The sequence below is a fragment of the Ochotona curzoniae genome, unplaced genomic scaffold (genome assembly GCF_017591425.1).
Source record: "Ochotona curzoniae isolate NIBS_2020 unplaced genomic scaffold, NIBS_Ocur_1.0 contig_3520, whole genome shotgun sequence".
NCBI lineage: Eukaryota > Metazoa > Chordata > Mammalia > Lagomorpha > Ochotonidae > Ochotona > Ochotona curzoniae.
Genome location: NW_024465894.1, coordinates 20,425,126 through 20,444,961, shown reverse-complemented (window position 1 = coordinate 20,444,961; position 19,836 = coordinate 20,425,126). Strand labels below are relative to the sequence as shown.

The 19,836-nt window shown below is 47.2% G+C and overlaps 1 protein-coding gene across 1 annotated transcript in view; it reads left to right on the top strand.

The window, feature by feature from the left end:
- Window positions 1-19,836, top strand: part of CFAP61 (cilia and flagella associated protein 61) — a 188,566-nt gene that overhangs the window by 145,698 nt on the left and 23,032 nt on the right. Inside the window, exons 22-24 of the mRNA XM_040981267.1 lie at window positions 8,178-8,505; window positions 10,534-10,625; window positions 15,756-15,961. Of these exons, the coding sequence (XP_040837201.1) occupies window positions 8,178-8,505; window positions 10,534-10,625; window positions 15,756-15,961 (626 nt within the window). The remainder of the gene's footprint in view (window positions 1-8,177; window positions 8,506-10,533; window positions 10,626-15,755; window positions 15,962-19,836) is intronic.

Below are 19,836 nucleotides of genomic sequence, written 5' to 3'. Positions count from 1 at the left end.
GTCAGAGTGGTTGAGGCTGGGGTCGTTTCAAAGGCGTCTTCACTCACACATAGCTACAAGTGCAGAGGGCAACCTCAGCTGGGACTGTGGCCAGAAGACTTGCAGATGACCTCCTGCTGGGATTCACCTCTGAGAGCGAGGGTGTAGGCTGTGCGCAGAGAAAAGCAGACAACAGCCGATGGTCATGATACGCTTTTCAAAATGATGTCTTCTACAGATGCATAGCACAAGCATCAGATTTAGAAGCAAAGATCAAAATGCCATCCCCTCCCCCCCAAAAAAAGTGATCCTGTAGGAATGCCAAGTATACCCTCAGAGGACTTTGGGAAGTGAGCACAAGCCCTGTCTGGAAAAGGGAAACCGCCCCCATATCCCATCGAATACAGGTGTTCTGGGAGTTTCCTTTGGCCTTTGTTTCCTTGTTCAGGTTAGAATTGAAACCATGGCAAAAGTATCTCACCGATGAATGCTCTCCAGGGCCTTTGTGTACTGCTCTGCCTGCTGAAGCACCATCCTGCCGCAGCTCGGGGTCAGGCAGGGGCTTGTTTCACTGTCAGATCCTGCCGCCTGTCTCCCCCCTGGTTTGTTTCATGGAATGGCAGCCACAGTTGACACACCCCAGGTTTGGGTGTGTCTGATCAGGAACAGGCAAAGGGAAAGCCAGGGTGTCACCTGCTCCTAGTGTCTGCCTTGGGTAGCGATGAGCAGGGCATTTGGGGACCAACTCTGGTGCGAATGAGACGTTGGTTATCTTATCTACAACGATGAACCGGAGTGCCAAGCCCTAGCCCCCACCTCCTCCTGTCTGAAAATGAGTCAGATGTGATCAAGTGAAGAGATGTCCCGCTCAGGATGCTCTCTGAATGATTCTCAGATGTTGTCAAATGGAAGTAGACTTGATGGCTCAGAGCTGGTACCAGCTAGAATGCTGGGTGGTGACAGAGGCAGGGCTCGGAGTCAGGCAGTTACGAGCCACTAAACGACAGTGGTTGCCAGAAGCCATCAGAGAGGAAAGGCAAGCTTTTAGAGGGAGTACGGCCCTGCCAACTGCTTACTTTAAGCGGTCTGACCTCTGGGACTGTAAGAGAATCAATATTTGTTATTCTGAGCTACCTAGTGGTTTGTTATCACGGCCCTAGGAAACTGAACAGATGGTGTCACAGCGTGTGTACCTGTAAGTGGTTGACATAGGTAACATGTGGCCGTTGAAACCATCATTATTTTTACAACTGGAATCTTACATTATGCATTCTGTGTATTTCCTTATTTCGGCTTCTTTTCCTTAGGAGAAGTGATTTTGAGATGCCACACAGTCCCCTGTGTCAATAATTCATTCCTTTTCATAGCCGAGGATATGCGACATTTTTGTTTATTCCTTTGCTTGTTAGGTATATATTCTTACCCCTGTCATTGTGTAGACAAATATTTTAATTTATCTTAACTCTATGTGTAAAGAATAGCTAGGTTCTCTAGCAGGTGAGTGTTTATTTTTTTAAAGATTTTGCCATGGTCGAGTGTTGCAGCAAATTGCATAAAGCTGCCACCTGCACTGCCAGCATCCCATTCGAATACCCAGTTGCTCCAATTCTGATCCAGCTCATTGATAATGGCTTGGGGAGAGCAGCAGAGGATGGCCCAAATGCTTGGACCCCTACACCCAGGAGGGAGATCAGGAAGAAGCTCCTGGCTCCTTGCTTTGGCCTCATTCAGCCCTGGCTGGCTGCTGCAGCCCTTCAGGGAGTGAATCAGCAGGTGGAAGATCTCTGTCTCTGTCTCTCCCTCCCTCTCTTTTTCTAGAACTCTGCCTTTGAAACAAAGACACCTCCAATGTGATGTCGAATGAAAGTGGAGTAGACAGGGCTCCAGGCCGGGTCCTGAGCTCAAGCGAGAAGCTTCAGGTTTTCTCCGTGAACAGGAGCTTGCCTGGCGAGTGTTCCCTGGTCTCTAATCTGCCTGAGGAAGTGATGTTTCATTTCCAGCCTGTTCAGGGTTTAATCATGAATGGCTGTTGAACTTTGCCAAGTGAGTTTCCCATATCTCCTCAAAAACCTTTGCTCCTTCCTTCTGTTAACCCAACCAATTGCATTGATTTATTTTCCAAAGTCTTCAGCCAGTCTTGCCTTTTTGAAGCAAACCCTAGTTAGCCTCAATACATTATCCTGCAATATATTGGATATTATTTGAAAATAGATTTTCATTTTTTTTCAATTAGATTTTCTGACTCTACCCTCGAGGACTGTTGATCTGTAATTTTCTGTGTGTGTAATGTTCTTGTGAGGTTCTGGCTTCAGAACATTTAATTTCTAAGAATTTAATTTCTAAGAGGCTTGTAAAAGATTTGCACTATTTCTTCCTTGATTGATAGAATTCAGCCGTGAAACAATCTGGGTGTAGTTTGGATTATGAAAAGCTTTTTTTTTTTTTTTTGATAACATTCAGTTTCTTTTCTAGATACAAGGTTCTTGAGAGTGCAGTAATTTTTATGTCAATTTTAATTAAGTTGCATTTTCCAAGGAATTTTTAAGAATTTATTTATTTCAGAGTTACAGAGAAAGAGGGCTTCCAGCTACTGTGGCTAGGCCAGTGAATGCCAGAAGCCAGGAACTTCTTCCTGGTTTCCCAACATTGGTATAGGGATTCAAGGACTTGGGCCATCTTCTACTGCTTTCCCAGGCTGGGGTGGAAGTTGAGCAGCCGGGACTCAAACCGGCACCCACTGAGATGCTGGCACAGCAGGCAGCAGCTTAACTGACTACACCACAGCACTCACCCTGAAATTTGTTATTTTTATAAAAATCTGTTGTATTTGAAATTTGTCAGCGTCAGGTATTTCCTACATTGTGATCTTTATTATCTGTTTACTATTAGGACCTACAGTGATAACCTGAGGAAATCTTTCTGATGTTAGTGAATTGTGTCTACTTACTTTTCTTTTTTTTGCCTCTTTCACTTTGAGTCTGGATAGCAGTTTGTTCATTTTGCTTTTCTTTTCAAAGAACTAACTTTTGAATTTGCTAATTTTCTCTGTCAGTTTCTCTTCCATTGTGTTCTCTCTGATTTGCATTTAGTTTGCTCTTCTTTCTCCAGTTGCTTGAGGTAAAATGTCTTAGGTGGACAGTTCATGTAAACATTGACGCTGTAAGCTTTTACTTGCATTTGGGCTGCATACCATGTTTCCACGCATCGACTCTTCATTTGTCATTTAATTCAAACTGTTTTCCCCCATGCTTTGACCCTTGAATTATTTAGAAGTATATTGTTTAATTTCCAAATATTTGAGGTTTTCCTAAGTAAAGTTTTTAAAAAAGATTTATTCATTTTTATTGCAAAATCAGATACACCAAAAGGAGGCGAGACAGGAAGATCTTTTGTCTCATGATTCACTCCCCAAGTGACCGCAGTGGCTGGAGCTCAGCCAATCTGAAGCCAGGAGTCCAGAGCCTCTTCCAGACCTCCAATGCAGATGCAGGGTCCCAAGGCTTTGGGTCATCCTTGACTGTTTTCCCAGACCACAAGCAGGGTGCTAGATGGGAAGTAGGACCACCGGGATCTGAACTGGGGCCCATGTGGGATCCTGTTGTGTTCAAAGCAAGGACTTTAGCCACTAAACTACCACACTGGGTCCCTAAGTAGCATTTTTAAGGATGTATTTATTTATTTATTTATTTATTTATTTATCTGAAAGGTAGCGTTCCAGATACAGAAGGCGAGACAGAGAAAGAGAGAGGCAGAGATCTTCCTTCTGCTGGTTTGCTCCCCCAGACGGCCTCAATGGTGGAGCTGGGTCAGGCTGAAGCCAGGAGCCAGGAACTTCATTCAGGTCTCCCATGTGAGTAGCAGGGGGTCCAATCACTTGGGCTATCTTCCACTGCTTTCCCAGGTATATTAGCAGGGAGTTGGATGAGAAGTGGAACTGCTAGGACTCAAACTTATATGGCATACTTGTGCCATAGGCAGTGGCTGTACCTGCTATGCCACAGTGCCAGGATCCTAAATGGAATTTTTATTTTAAGGGAAGAAATGTTTCAATTTTTTTTTTTTAAAGATTGATTTATTTGCAGGTCTGTTTGATGGCTCAATTGACTATTCCTCTACCTGCAAGCGCCAGCATCCCATATGGTTTCCAGTTCATGTCCCAGTTGCTGTACTTCTCAATAAGCTCCCTGTTTATGTCCTGGGAAAGCGAAGGAGGGCAGCCCAAAGTCTTGGGACCCTGCATTCCTGTGGGAGACCAGGAAGAAGCTCCTGGCTTCAGATCGGCTCATCTCTAGCCATTGCAGCCATTTAGAAAGTGAGCCAGCAGACAGAAGATCTTTCTCTCTGTCTCTCCTTGTCTCTGTAAAACTGCCTTTCCAATAAAAATAAAGAAATCTTTTTCTAAAACTTTTCATGTATTTGAAAGGCAGGGTGATAGAGAAAGTGGACAAAAAAGAGAGATGGAGAGAAAGGGATGTTTCCATTTGCTGCTTCCCCACTCCCCCCCCCCCCCCCCCGCCGCCAAATGCCTGCAAAAGCAGGGTTAGACCAAGCCAAAGCTAAGAGCCCAGCTCTCTCAAAGTCTCCACATGCACGGCGGGGCCCCAGGCGCTTGGGCCATCACCCCTGCCTCCCCAGGCAAATGAGCAGGAAGCTGGATCAGAAACTGGGTGGCCAAGGGCCGCTGAACCTGCTGTGCCACAGTGTCTGTCATGTGGATAATCTATTTTTATTGATTTCTGTTTTTATTGATAATTGTAGGCTGTGATCAGAGAGCGTGTCCATTATTATTTCCTTTTTTAAAAAGTTAATTTTTGATGATGTTTACATAGTTGATTAGGGTGGGAAGGGTCAAGCTTAAGTGGCAAGTGGGTGAGACCATTGTTTCCAATTTTCTTTTTATTCTTCCTGTATCTGGGAGGAGATAAGAGGAAAAGCCGTTCCAACTGCCTCAGTACCCGGGGAGGGGGAATGGGCACCCAGTGTCATCACAGGGTCCTTGCTGTGAAACAAGCTCCGAGGGTTCTGCTCACGTGGTTTCAATAGTTCTGAAATGCTATTGATCTCACTGCTCCAAGGATGAGGAAATCCTTCCAAGGTCCATTGTCTGACATAGTCCATCTTAGAGTCTCCATTCGCCCAGATACTTTCTGTCAAGTTTGGCTGGAGTAGTTGACCAATTTATTCTGCTCTCCATCCTCTGTAAAGGTACCACATGTCCTCTGCAGGCTCCAATGGACTGTCAAATCCTCCATGTGTATCTGGGTATGCTGTCCACTGTTCCATTTAAGCCGCTGATGAGGCCAGGTTCTGATACATGCACTCCATGATCTGACTACAGATCCTACAATTCTCCCCATGGTTGGACTTCTGAGTCCAGTGGTTTAGTCAGGCATATTCCCAAATAAACCTCTTCTGAAGTGATCACAGTCCTGATTTTTGTGTGTGCTTGGCTGTAGGGGGTCCAGCTCTATCCGTCACCCAGATCAGCCAAAGCACATACTGGTAGTCACAATTACTGAGTCAGTTCTGTCTCCAGCCTCAGTTCTTACATAAACCAGTGGGTGCTACAGCCCAGCCCAACCCTGCCCCGGCTTCCTTATCAGATCTCTTCCCAGTGGCAGATCTCGTGCCCATTGGTGAATCCTTGGCACAGACTGACTTAATCCACCTGCTGTCCTGGCAGGAACATTGGCCTTGCCCAACCATACCACACCCATTCCAATTCTTACTATTGGGTGCTACAGCCCAGCCACACCTAGTCCATGCCCAGACACAGCTCTCACGTGGTTCAGTGGGTGCCGAGACCTAGCCTAGCCTGCCCTATGCCCTCCTTGGCTCTCACAAATACCAGTGGGTGCTGGAGTCTAGCCCTGTTTGGCACCCCTAGACCCAGTCCACACCCATGCTGAGGGACACTGCAGCCATGTCTAATCCAGGCCACTGCCCCATTCTGGCTCTCATGCTCACCAGTAGGAACTACACCCTCTTCTTGGGTGCATCTGTGGGTACTGCAGCCTGGACCAGCCCAGCCTGTTCTGAGCCCCAGTACCCATGAGTGTCTGAGAGTTCCATGGACATGCTTAGCTTAACCCATCACTATTGCCAACTCTTAAGCAAACCAGTGGAAATTTCAGTTCCACAGTGGTGGGCCCACAGAATCCCCCAGAGATTCTGCCCTCAGACCTGGTTCTCTCTCATGCTGGTTGGTGTCATGGCCCAGCCTAACATTGCCCATCCCCTGTTCCTACTCTTCACTGGCAGGTACTGTGATCTAGCCCTGACAGATAGGCCTCCAGCTCTACCTTTAATGTGGATCTGTGAGTGATGGTCAGCTGTCATCTCATGCTAATTAGCCCAGTTCAGGTCTCCCACATGGGCATGCATCTGTCTGACCCACGAAAGTCCTGCAGCTTCCTCACTTCAAATGCTGTCTCAGCCCCCTTGCTTACCTGCAGGTGCTTTGGCCTTGTGGATGGAAGTTCCTCAAAAGTCATTCTTTACCTACTACATACTCCCTCAGCAGCCCTTGCTCCCCTACAGTCCCTTACCCCTTTCCTTGATGAATCCATAGTTCCTATGCCCAGGAGCACATGGGTCCCTGGCCTGGTCCACCAGCACTGTATGCCAACCTACTAATCCAGGGCTGTACTCCCTCCCTCCCTGGCCCTGGTAAAGCATGCAGGGAATTCCCCAGGCTTGCTCCATCTGCCTGGGCACGAGCACCCAGGTCTCCACATACCCCCACTGGTGCCATTCCCATCCCCCTGTCCCCCTGCAAGCACGTATCCCTAGTCTCCACGAGCCTGACTGCAGAAGCTCATTATTGTTTCAGTCCTTTAAGATGTATTGACAGTTGTTTTATATGCAGGTATACGGACCTTTTTGTAAAAATACCAAGCATATATATTTTATCTGTTGCTGCGGGAGAGGGTATTAACATCCGTTCTAATTGTTGTTGAAGATTTTATTTGTTCTTTTAAACCTGTCATTTTTGCTTTACCATGGTTGCGGCTCTGTTATTACACACATGAACGTTTATGTCATTATGTCTGCCTCCTGAACACCATTTGCCTTTCATCACTGGGAAGTGTCCCTCTTTATCTCAGATAATATCTCTTGTCTTAAGGTCCACTTTGATATTAATGTAGCCATGCTAAGCTTTCTGTGCTTAACCATTTGCATGATGTATCTTCCTCATCCATTTCCTTCCCATTCTTCTGTGTCTCTCTGTCTGTGACGAGTCTCTTGTAGGTATCATAAAGTAGAATGTATTCATATTTTTGCTGCTGTACAGTTATTGCAAAACTTAGACTAAAAAAGTAACCATCTATTTCTTCTTAGTTCTGTGAGTGGGAAGCATAGACATAGTGTAGCTGGCTTCTCTGCTTATACACTCTCAGGGCTAAAATCCAATTTTGCTTCCAGCTATCTTTTGTGTGGAGCTTAGAGTCCTCCTCCAAGTTCACATGGTTGTAGAATTCTGTTTCTTCCTGCTAGTGGCTGAGGTCTCCATTGTGCCATATTTATATGTATATAAATATATACGAATACAAATATGTATCTAAAATATATATAAATGCATGTCATAGGGACATACACCTAGGGAGAGGGGCAAGGGTGTAAGGAGACTGAGAGAGAAAGAGGCTTTGCAAAATTATGCTTCCCTGTTGGTGCTAGGTGGCCACTGCCAGTTCAGGCAGAGCAGGGAGCAGCAAGGCAAGAGTCCTGACCTGGCCTTTGGAGGCTGCTGTGACTCGCACATCCTTCCTGGAGCACCCCACAGAGACCCACCTGCTGAGTCAGAAAGACCAGGAGTGAGGCAATAAGGAGAACTCTGGATGAGATAACTAAGAAGATATAGAAGAAATAATACTAAGAAGATGATTAAGTGTCAGAACAGATAGAAGAAGGTTGAGCTACATTTATTTGAAACATGGGAGAATAAGGAAAGTGGAGGTCTGGAAATGTAAACCTTCTTACAGGGAAAAAATATTACACCATTGGCTGTCAACGGAGGGATTACATAAAATGTCATTGAGTGATCCAAACCTGTTCATAACGCCAAGTACAATCTCTCTCTTTCACACACACACACACACACACACACACACACACACACTCCCTAGAGAATCTTCACAGACTTGGGAAGGTGAATTGAAGGGCGGTGAGGAGTAACAATGAGGCTGCTTGCTTTCTAGATGTTCTTCAGCTTTGGTGAGAAGAACGTGGATTACGAAACCTTTAAAGCACTCAATGATGCCTGTCTGGTCTATGATGGCCGACTGGTGATCGATACCAACTTCCACACCAACGACATTGCCATCAGAGCTGCTGGCCCCCTCACCAAATTCTCCAATAGATATTATTCCAATGAGTGGACTCACAGCAACTTCAGCTCCAAAGAAATCGGCTTTCAGCTGGCCGCGGCCATGCTCAACCTCTTTGATCCAACCCTTGAGCCTGTGACTGAGCCACCTGCTGATCTTGACCGACTCATCCCCATGTACAAAGGAGCCAAGATCAAAGGTATGTGTCTGTGTGTGGCCATCTTCTGTCTAGGCCAGGATTCAGAAAAGCCTCTGTGAAGAGTCCCCAGTCCCCTGGCAGACTACCGCAGAGGCGTAGCTATCTCATCTCTAAAGCATTTATGATGACCCTTGCCTTGCTAGTTATTGCAATTTCTGTGGACTTTGGACTTTTCTTTTTCTAAAGATTTATTTATTTTTATTGGAAAGGCAGAATTACAAAGGGAAGGAGAAACCAACAAAAATTTCTGTCCACTGGTTCAATCCCCAAGTGGCCGCAATGGCTGAAACGGAAATGATCCAAAGCCAGGAGCTTCCTCTGGGTCCCCCACATGGATGCAGGGTCCCAAAGCTTTGGGCCATCCTTCATTGCCTTTGCAGGCCACAGACAGGAAGATGGAAGGGAAGTGGAGCAGCCAGGACAAGAAGCAGGCCCATGTGGGATCCCTGTGCATGCAAGGCGAGATAATCCAGCCGCTAGGCTATCAGGCAGGGCCAGGACCTTGGTCTTTTGAGGACTTTTTCATGTACCACATCGTAACTGTAGTCTGTAGGCCGCGGATCAGGAGGCAACCAGTGACTTTCTGGAAGGCCTGCCAGTAGTAATTGTGACGGTGCTTCAAGCCTTTTGTACAGATCCTTTCTCCCTGTTCATTTGAATAGAAGGAGACCCTTTCAGGCCTCCCCGGCCTCATCCTGCTCTCCGGATGGACAAACTCAACCACTTTTGTTTGTAAAAGCAGTTCCTTTCTAAACCCTAAGCCTTGTGAACCCCTAAGGGGACACTTCCATTCATACAGCGCAGGGTTGCTTCGTGTTTGGGGTGAGCAGCATCTCTGAATAGTGGAGACCTTCTCCCAGAAAAGTGGACACATTTCTATGACATGCACCATCTCAGGGCACCCATGAAGCAAGCCCGGATGCTACCTCCCGTAGACCCCTGTGGCATGTGTGGCCCATAGGACAGCAAACACAAGAACAGGCTGAACAAGACTCCAGGCTCCTTCTGGGTGAACCTCAGGAGGCACACTGGCTCCAAGCCAGCAAAAGGGGACAGGTTGGAGAGCAGACTCCAGAGAAGCACTGAAAAAAAAAAAAAACATGACAATTTGATAACAAGCAATTTCCAAAGCACTAGGAGGAAAACTTTATTCATTTTTTTTCCCCTTGTAAAGTTTAATTTTTTGAAAATGTTTTTGGCTACATGTTGGAAGATGGATAGCAGAGTGGGAGAGGCAGGACTTAATTTGATTCCAGATCCTTTGCCTTTTACTTAGAGAAGCATTACAAGTACAGGCACATATATAATACCCCAAGTGACAGTTTATTTAGCAGGTGAGAAAGCACATACGTGCACACGTACATGCACACACACGCGAGCATAGCTGAGACATGCAGTGAGCTCAAGGGAGTGAAGAGGCTGGGGAAGGGAAGTAGAGAGATGGCATCCTTCAGTGGCTCTTGTCTTCCGGGTCGCTGACTAGAGAACTCCCAGTTGCCAACCAGTTTTATAAGGATGGAGGGGGAGGAGTGGCTACATGGCACCTCCCGTCTCAGATCCCAGGTGAAGGGAGCTACATCCTGGGAAGGTGCTGTTGACTGACAGGCAGGCATAGAGGAGTCCATCAGGCAGAGGGCTTATGGTTTCCAGCTCTGGCCGGAATCCAGCCCTGCCCTGTCAGTGAGGGGATGGGAACAGCATTGCCACCTTTCAAGGATTCCGAGGTCTTGATCCAGCTTCAGCAGGTACAGGTCAGGGTATGAGGAGTTTGGAGGAATCACAGAGCACACAGGGCCAGCACGGCACATCCCAGAGCATTAGTGGATATGGTACAGGGTAGACCATCGCAGTCATATTGTTTTAACTAAACAAGCCCAGTGATCCCAGAGAACTGCTTGCTGCTAGCAGAGCTCTAGTGGGGAATTGTGAGGACCGTTGTGGACATGTCTGTCTGTGCTGTGATGGAGATACAGGTTTCTCCCACCCACTTCTTCATTTCACATATGGAAACCTTGTCATCTCCCCTAGGAGGCATTCTTCCCGGCTCCTACCATTATCTGCACGTTGCCAAACCCGCCATTCCAACTCCCTTGGAGGTCCAAATGGCACAGTCTGATTTTGTAAGTATTAGCCCTGAATTTCACGTTACTTCCAAACGTTAGTGACTTTGTGTATAGGAAGGCTAAATTCTTTACTGAATATACTGTAATGGATCGGTTCGCACATCAGAAGCTCCCTGTGGTAGATATCAGAGTCCGAGGTAACTCCCACCCCTTTCATCTCTTCTCTTTAATTAATTCATTGATTGGAAAGAAAATGTGGCAGGGAGAGATGGAGGAGGAGAGAAAGATCTTGCACCTGCTGGTTCAATCTGCAAATACCTGTTCCCTGCCAGGTCTTGGCCAGGCAGAAGCTGGGAGCCAGTCTTGCCCTCTGGGCAGTAGATGTCCGTCTTCTGCTGTTTTTCCAGGCTCATTCACAGAAAGCTGGATCAGAAACAGAGTGAAAAGATACTTAGACCAATATCCCATTGTCTGGATGCACCACCATTTACTCCTCTGTTCTGCTCAGGAAAATTAAGCACTGAATTTTTGAGGTGACTTACAATGCCTCTACACGTTACCGAAAAAAAAAAAAAAAGCCACTTCTGTGATGGTGGAGCACGTTGATTTCTTAGATATGGAATGGCTGTGCGGCATCCACTGTTTTCCTCTCCTTCCTGAATCACACCATTCGGGACCACTCAGATGAAAGCAGAAGCTGTGGGCCAGGACTGCCCCTGGGTGGCAGGTCAGGCCTCTCGGAAGGAGCGTCTCTGACAGCTCTCGTGCTCCAGGAGCTTCCTGTCAATGTGTCATGGGGACTTCTTAGGCAGACACTGAACATTGCCTGCTTCATTTCTGTTCTCATTTTCTTGAATATTTTTAAGAGTTAAGACCTGACCAATCTAAACTAAATGTACTTCCCAGCCTTCCATAAGGATACTGTCAGCCGTGGCGCAGGGTGCTGCCTGTGAGGTGTAAACAGAAGCCACTGGAAGATTCCTGGAGGCAGGAAGGACTCACAGTGGCACAGATGATTGACCTCTCCTTCAACCCCCATCGGGAAATTAGCATCCCAGCTCCTCCATCCACTCCCCATGAGTCTTGAACAAGACATTCAATCCCTCGGTATCTCTGAGGTTAGGAAATAACATTGGAGCAAGACAGGCGGCCAGCCAGTGGTGGGCGTCGTTAGTAAACCTATTTCCAATAGGACATTTGGGGTCACCCACATCCCACATTGGAGGGCCTGGCTTGGAGTCCCGGTCCATCTCCTGACCCCAGCACCTGCTAGTGCACACTGCGGCAGGCAGCCGGTGATGGCTCCTGTAGTTAGAGCCCTGCCACCCACGAGGGAGACATGGATTGTGGTCCAGCTCCTTGTTCGAAGCTGGCCCAGCCTTGGCTGTCATGACCATTAGGGAAAGGGCACTCTGTCTCCATTGCTTTGTGTCTCTCTACCTCCCTAGTAAAATGAAAATAAATATATTTTTTATTTTTTTAAAGATTTATTTATTTATTGGAAAGTCAGATATACAGAGAGGAGGACAGACAGAGAGGAAGATCTTCCATCCAATGATTCACTCCCCAAGTAAGCGCAACGGCTGATGCTATGCCAATCCGAAGCCAGGATCCAGGAACTTCTTCCGGATATCCCACGCGGGTGCAGGGTCCCAAGACCATCCTCGGCTGCTTTCCCAGGCCACAAGCAGGGAGCTGGATGGGAAGCAGGGCTGTTAAGATTAAACCGGTGCCCATATGGGATCCTGGCATGTGCAAGGCAAGGACTTTAGCTGCTAGGTTACCACGCTGTGCCCACTGTTCCAATTTCTATTGTCATTTACATCACTTAGTGGCACATAACAGCAGCAAATGGATTCTTCTCACAGATTCCAAGAGTTGGGAATTTGGACAGGGAACAGTAGGAATCCTTTGTCTCTGTTCCACCATGTCCAGAGCCTGCAGTGAGAAGACACGCCCAGATCCATGATGCAGGTCACATGAAAGCTAGTCCATTCACCACTGGAGGCTGAGTCTGACACCCCAACCTGGGCTTCCCCCGGGGCTGGTGGCCTCAGCCATCAGACATGATAAAAGTGCCCTCAACAGCAAGCTGGGAGCTGTCTGACCTCGAATGACCCAGTCTTGGGAGACACACAGCATCTTCCACGGGAACAGTCGCAGTCCACAGACACCCAAGGCAAGGGACCCAAGAAATCCACCCTGCAGTGGAATGGGGGTCAAGGTCATATGGCAAAAGGTAGGGTAGGGCCACCACGGATGGGAGACACAGTTGAGGACACTGGGGGGAAAATCCAGTTGGCCGCCCACGGAGGCATCAGAGGTGAGGGGTGGGGCCAGAGGTTCCTGAGGCTGAGTCATGGAGGGTAGGCCAGGAACTTGAGTCATAGATGTGTAAGGGCTGGGAAGCACGGGACGTGGCTTCAGGCAGAACCAGATCCTTCTTTAAGGATGCTGCGTGCTTTTCCCTCTGTAAACCGCCTTGCTGCCTCCCTCAGTAAAGACAGAGGAGGAACGAGAGGGGGGCTACAAGCTACTGAGTCTTGCTGCGAGCACAGCTGAAACAGTCTGGCGGAGGCCATGACAGCATTTGAACAGGACCCCTGACTTTAATTAACCATTCTGCCAGGTGGGCCTCCTTCTTAATTAGTACAGAAGATTGAAACAGATTTTTTTTCCTCCTTTTTTATTATTCAAAGAGGGTGGAGGGGCGGGTTGGAAAGAGAAGCATGGTTGCATGGCAATGTTTTAGGGTTGGAATTAATTTGATTAAGTAAAATTGTTGCCAAAATAGTCAGGCAATAATTGACACGACCTGGACATGGCCAACGGATTGAGAATGGCGCCCCCTGAGTAGCATTTCCTCAGGTCTAGGGAATCCTGTTCTTATAATACATGCAAGCCAAGATGAAGCTTAATCAGACACCCTCACAGCAGCACTCAGGTCAGAAGATTGTCCCGTTGCTCAGGAGCTCTCCGAGAGGTAACCTGACGAGAGAAGGAAAGGGGACCCCCAAGTTGGCTTCATAATAAACCAGTTTACAAATTCCGGTCCACATGCTTAGCTGGCTTCCACACCACAGAATAAAGAAATTTGTCACAACAAATTCTGCCTTGGATGCCACAAAAGCTACAATTCTGTGTTCTCCACCAGAGCTGGGAAACTGGATTTTGTGAATACCAAGTCTGATTAGTCTCCGCGTCTTCCATTTGGCATGAGTCTCAGAGTCATCATCCAACCTTTGTCAAAAATGATAAAGGAACTGAAGAGGGATAATTGTATTCAGGCAGAAAAAAGAAGAAGAAGAAGAAGAACTGTGCCAGATAGCATTACTCTATCAAAATCTTAAATTCAAGTCGCAGATTCATAACAATTTCTTTCTCTAAGGAGCCTTCAAAAAGCCTCACGGAAAAATAGGAATTAAAAAATAAATTTAGGGCCCAGCGCGGTGGCGCAAGTGGTTAAGGTTCTCACCTTGCACGCCCAGGATCCCATATGGGCGCCGGTTCTATCCCTGCAGCCCCCCTTCCCGTCCAGCTCCCTGCCTGTGGCCCGGGAAAGCAGTCGAGGACGGCCCAAAGCCTTGGGACCCTGCACCTGTGTGGGAGACCCAGAAGAAGCTCTGGGTTCCTGGCTTCGGATCGACTCAGCTCCAGCTGTTGGGGAGTGAATCAATGGAGGGAAGCTCTTCCTCTCTATCTCTCCTCCTTTATATTTGACAGTAATTTTTTTAATGGTATAAGGAACCAATACAATTTGTGTAGCTCTTTCTATAATACAGCATGGGCTGTCAACCCATTGCCCTTTTACGCATTGTATTTCATTGGTTGATGTTATCAGATGCCTTGCAGACCATTCTGTTGGCAGATAAACACCTGTTCCTGAGCCCTTAGCTGTATATACTGGTTTCTTGTCTGGACCCACTCATCTCTAGAAATGACGGGCCACTGGGATCCCCCTTGAGATATCCTCCCCAGCCATTTTGGGAGTTGTACTTTATCTGTACACACACCCCCAAACACCAGACTCCCACATGCCCTTGGATTGGTGCCAGACCTCCTGAGTATCTCGCCTCTTCCTTCTCTATCTCAATCATCAGGACTTTGCCCCATGATACCCACTGGTTACCTTAGTTTATTTAGAAAGCGAAACAGCATCTTCTAGCTTAGACAAAGCCCCCAGGTGATGTCCAGAACTAAGTTAATGTTTGGGGTCAGTGCAGTCCAGCTTGTCGTGGGTGCCTAAATACCACCTTCACAAAGCTTAAATCGGTGTGCACCAAATAAATAAATACATACAGAAAGACTGCAAGTTATTGTGTACCAAATTCAGAGTCATGGAGGAAGGTGTGGCCACCCCCAGCAAGCAAGTCCACATCTATCCACAGAGCATTTGTGCTGTCCAAGCCATTGGAGAGCGGGGCACAGGTCCCCAGGCTGTAGTAGTCAGGAGCCGTCAGGAGCTGAGCTGGGAAAAGCAGCCGTGACCTGGAATTAGAACAGCAGCTTCCCTTATCATCCGAGTTCCTGGGGGCAATTGACCAGATTTCTAACGGGCATCAGGCCACTAACCCACACCTTTAACAGTTTGTGAACTAAACATTCATCTGCATTGTGTGTGTGGGTGTATATGTGCATATGGGTGTGCACACATGTGTGTAGGTATGTGTTTCCCACAGACTTGAGCCTTTCCCCTTATCCCACACCAAACCTCTCCCTTTGCTAGCTTTTCTGAAGCTACTCTGTTAAATAGCTCAAACCCTTCCACATCACTTTTGGACCAGCAAGTTCTCCACACTAGTGCTGAGGGCAGAGAGAGGGACAGCAAGATAGAGTCTTAAGACACCTTAGAAAAGAGCAAATCTAGCTCCACTTAGCAGCAGAGCGAGGCATTGAGTCACAGAGAATTGGCTGTAACCTAGCAACTAATTCAGAAACACAGAACCGTGCAATCATGGTTGAAAAATACCCCCAGGAGCAGTTAAGTCTGAGTGTGCGGTGCCCACCGCCCCCCGAGTGTGGCTGTCTTCCATTGAGTTGGTCCATGGCCGTGGCTCTTTGCAATGAGCCATGAGATATCTGTTCTGTCTGGGAAATCGGTTGCTATGAGAGCTTCCAAGGTCTAGCAGTGTTTCCAATGCTGTTTTCTGATCTGCTTCCCTCCCTCCCTCCCTGACTCTACCCCAGGGTTTGGAAATAGTCACCGGTTCAGTGGAAAACGGGACGTATTTCCGGATCCATATTAACAAGTACAGGCTGGTGGAGAGCATCACGTGCCTCTCTAAGATGCCGTTCCCCACCTCCAACTACATCCGCCTGTTCGGCCAGCACGAGCAGGTGCTCAACAACCTGTGCGTTCGCTATGAGAACGAAAAGATCACGGATCTCTACAGGTGAGTCGCACCTTGCCATTTGTGGGACTCAGGGAATGGTCAAGTCAGATGCGTGAGACAGCAAAGTGGGGGTTGACCGGGAGAAGCAGGAGAGGCAAGGATTCAGTTCTGAGGGGGATGCCGAGTGGCTACAGGGGTTGGGGTCACGCGGGGAAGTGCTTGGCCTCAGATGCATCCACCCCAGGCACCTAGACCCTAGAGGCAACCACGCAGAGCCTCCACATGCTCTCATCCACCGAGTGGTGATGGTCAGGAACTGAAGAAGAGGGAGCTTTAAGAGTAGAATTTCTTGGGATAAGCTCTTGTGGGAACCCCCGCCGTCACCAGGCCAGCCTGGTTCATGATCCCCGACTTTTTCCTCCCCACACACAGTCAAGCAGAAGGCAAGTGAGCATTTATTAAAGGTCGCTGGTAAGGGAATTGCCACACAAACATGTCGTTAAGATGGGAGGACCTGAGTTTTCTCAAACGGTGATAAATTTTATCCTATACCTAGGAAGGCATAGGATTTTAGAGTGGGAAGCCTCTTCTGGGTGCAGCCTGCTGCTTAGCAAGGCTGAGAATGTCCCGGCAAGATGACAAAAGAACGCTGGAGTTAGTACTAGATGGGGTGGAGGATATCAACTGGCAGGGTTTCCGCGTCCTCCATGTCCACAAGGTGACAGCCAAACTCAGACTCAGCCTCTCTGCCCCTCCTAAGGAAATGTTGAAATGGAATCCATCATGGAAGCTGGAAGAACGCGTGCTTTAAGGGAGGACAACAAAAACTATTGGCCTACTGCCCATGTTGAAAAGGGAACTCCTCGCTGCTGACTTTGGCAGCCCCCTCTGGCCACACCCCTTATGTCTCTTGGGAGGTATCTGCTATCCTGAGATTTGAATTTATCAAGTTTTGTGTGAAGACAGAGGCAGAAAACTTTCCCTATCCAGGGGGCAGATGGAGCCTTTGTCACAAGTGCCTAGCTCCACCCTGGTGTGAGAAAGCAGCCAACAATTGCATGCGTACCAACAGAAGACTGCATCCCGCCAGAGCTTCCCGTAGTAGTACAGGTGCTGGCTGGGTTCATGTACGCACACCCACTCACCCACACACACACATACACACAAAGATGTACACACAGGGCCAGTGTTGTGACTTAGTGAGTTAAACCATCACTCACAATGCTAGCATCCCATTATGAGTGCCGATTCAAGTTGTGGCAGCTCCATTTCCAATCCAACTCCCTGCTGAAGCACCTGGGAAAGCAACAGAGGATGGTCCAAGTCCTGGGGTTCCTGCACCCAGCTGGGAGACCCAGATGGGGTTCCAGGTTATGGCTCCATCTGCAGTCATTGCAGCCATTTGGGGAGTGAATAAATAAATGGGAGATTCTCCCTCTGTCTCTCTCTTTCTCTACTGTCTTTGAAATATATAATAAGTCTTTCTAAAAAGAAAAAAAAGTAAGATGTGCACCTGTGGATTATTAGTTTGTTTTGACCACTTTTGTGTCAAGTCAAAAAGCCAACATTGTTTTTGGCATAGAGTTTGTAAGAGCCATCACTGCTGGCCTGGCAACTCCAGTTCATTTGTCTTTTCAGCCCTATAGAATTCCATTTTGTAACATGTCACAATCACTTCCTGTATTTTTCTGTTGATTTATTTTATTTTATTTTGAGAATTATTTATGTGAAAAGTCAGAGTTAAAGAGAGAAACATATTTTCCATCCTCTGGAACCATGTGGGTTCACTTCCCACATGGCCACAATAGCCAATGCTGGGCCAAGCTGAAGCCAGGAGCCAGGAGCCTCATCCTAGTCTCCCACTAGGATGTAGAGGTCCCAGAACTTGGGCCATCTTGTGCTACTTTCCCAGGCACATCAGCATGGAATTGGATCAGAAGTGGATCAGAAGTGCAGTAGCTAGGACACAAATGGGCACCCGTTTGAGATGCCAACACTGCAAGCAGAGATTTACCTAACTGCACCACATTGCCAGCCCCAGCTGATATTTAAATTGTTTCTGAACGATACTGGAGACCTTGTGTGGCACCTCACTGCAGAAGTTCTGTGGATCTCAGCCCTAACGCTGATGGAGGATACCCAGATGTGGCTAAGGTGGTCGTTAGCTTTGTAAGCCAACACCAGCCAGCTCTGCTGGCAACCTCCTCTGGCCCCACAGCTCTATGACATTTTGGCACCATGGCCCTCCCGGTGGCATGCTGCAGAGCTTCCCATGGCTTCAATTTACCCTTCTCTAACTAATAACACTGCACCTTTTCACGTGATCCTGGGCAGTTTGTGATAGGGCCTGTATAAGGTCCCTTTGTGTCATTTATATGGTTGTGTTGATTATTTAATATATTTTTGCCTACTTTTAGACTGATTTCACTTTCTTGATCATGTCACTTAACAAATCAAATTCTTTTTTAAAGCAGATTTATTTACTTTTATTGGCAAGGCCAATTTGCAGAGAGAGGGAAACACAGGGAAAAGACAGTGAGAAAGATCTTTGATCCACTAGCTCACTCCCCAAGTGGCCACAACAACCAGAGCTGAGCTGATCCAAAGCCAGGACCCAGGGCTTCTTCTGGGTCTCCCAAATGAGTGCAGGGTCTCAAGGCTTGGGGCCATCTTCCACTGCTTTCTCAGGCCATAAGCAGGGAGCTGGATATGATGTGGAGAAGCCAGGACACAAACTGAAACCCATATGGAATGCCAGCATTTGCAGGCAGAAGATTAGACAGCTGAGCCATCATGCCAGCCCAACAGAGCAAATCTTTAATTCAGCATAATTTCTTTGTCTTCCTCAAGGATGCCTTGGGCAGTTTTGTCCCTCTGCTTTTCCACATTGCCAAGCTCCATAAAAAGCCCCGTTGGATTTAATAGGAAGCATATTAAATCTTAGCTCAGATAAGTGAGGTGACAAACTTGATATTGCTTCCAGTATCAAAATATAAAGATCAGGTTATGAGGCTGCTGTGGTGGCATAGTGGGCTAATCCTCCACCTGTGCCCCTGGCATCCCATGTGGTCTCCTATTTGTGTTCCAGCTGCTCCACTTCCAGTCCAGGCCCCTGTCTATGGCCTGAGAAAGCAGGAAGGGATGGTCCAGGTCCGTGGGCCCCTGCACCCACATGGGAGACCTGGATGAAGCTCCTAGCTTCAGATAGGCTCGACTCTAGTTGTTGCAACCATTTATGGAGAGAATCAATGGATGGAAGATCTCTCTCTCTCTCTCTGTCTCTCCTTCTCTGTGCAACTCTGCCTTTCCAACAAAAATAAATAAATCTTTTTTAAAATATCAACTTATTAGGTCTTTTTAAATGCGACTCAGTAGAGGTTTATAATTTTCTCCACGAATGGCTGATACAATTTTTGTTTGATATGATGCAAAGTACTTCATATATTTTATTGCCATTGTGAATATCATTTTCTTACCAATTGCTGTTGGTATGCAGAAGTGCAGTAACTGTGTAGTTTTACATTCTGAAAACTTGCTAAACTTTATCATTCATCCATTCAAATAATTTACTTATAGATTCTTCATGATTTTCCACAGAAAAATAATGACAACCGTTTCCTCTTTCACAAGCTTTGTGACTTTTATTTCTGTTTCTTCTTGTGCTTAAGTGAACTGTGGCACTGTTGCCTTATTGTTTCTACAGATTTACTTATTTATTTGAAAGTCAGAATTGTAGAAAGAGAGAGAGAGAGAGATCTTCCATCACCTGGTCCACTCCCCAAATGGCCACAAAGGCTTGAGTTGACTTGATCCAGAGCCAGGAGCTTCTTCTGGATCTCCCATGTGAGTGACAGATGCCCAATCACTTTGGTCATCTTCCACTACTTTCCCAGGTATATTATCAGGGGGCTGGATCAAAAGTGGAGCTGGGCCCG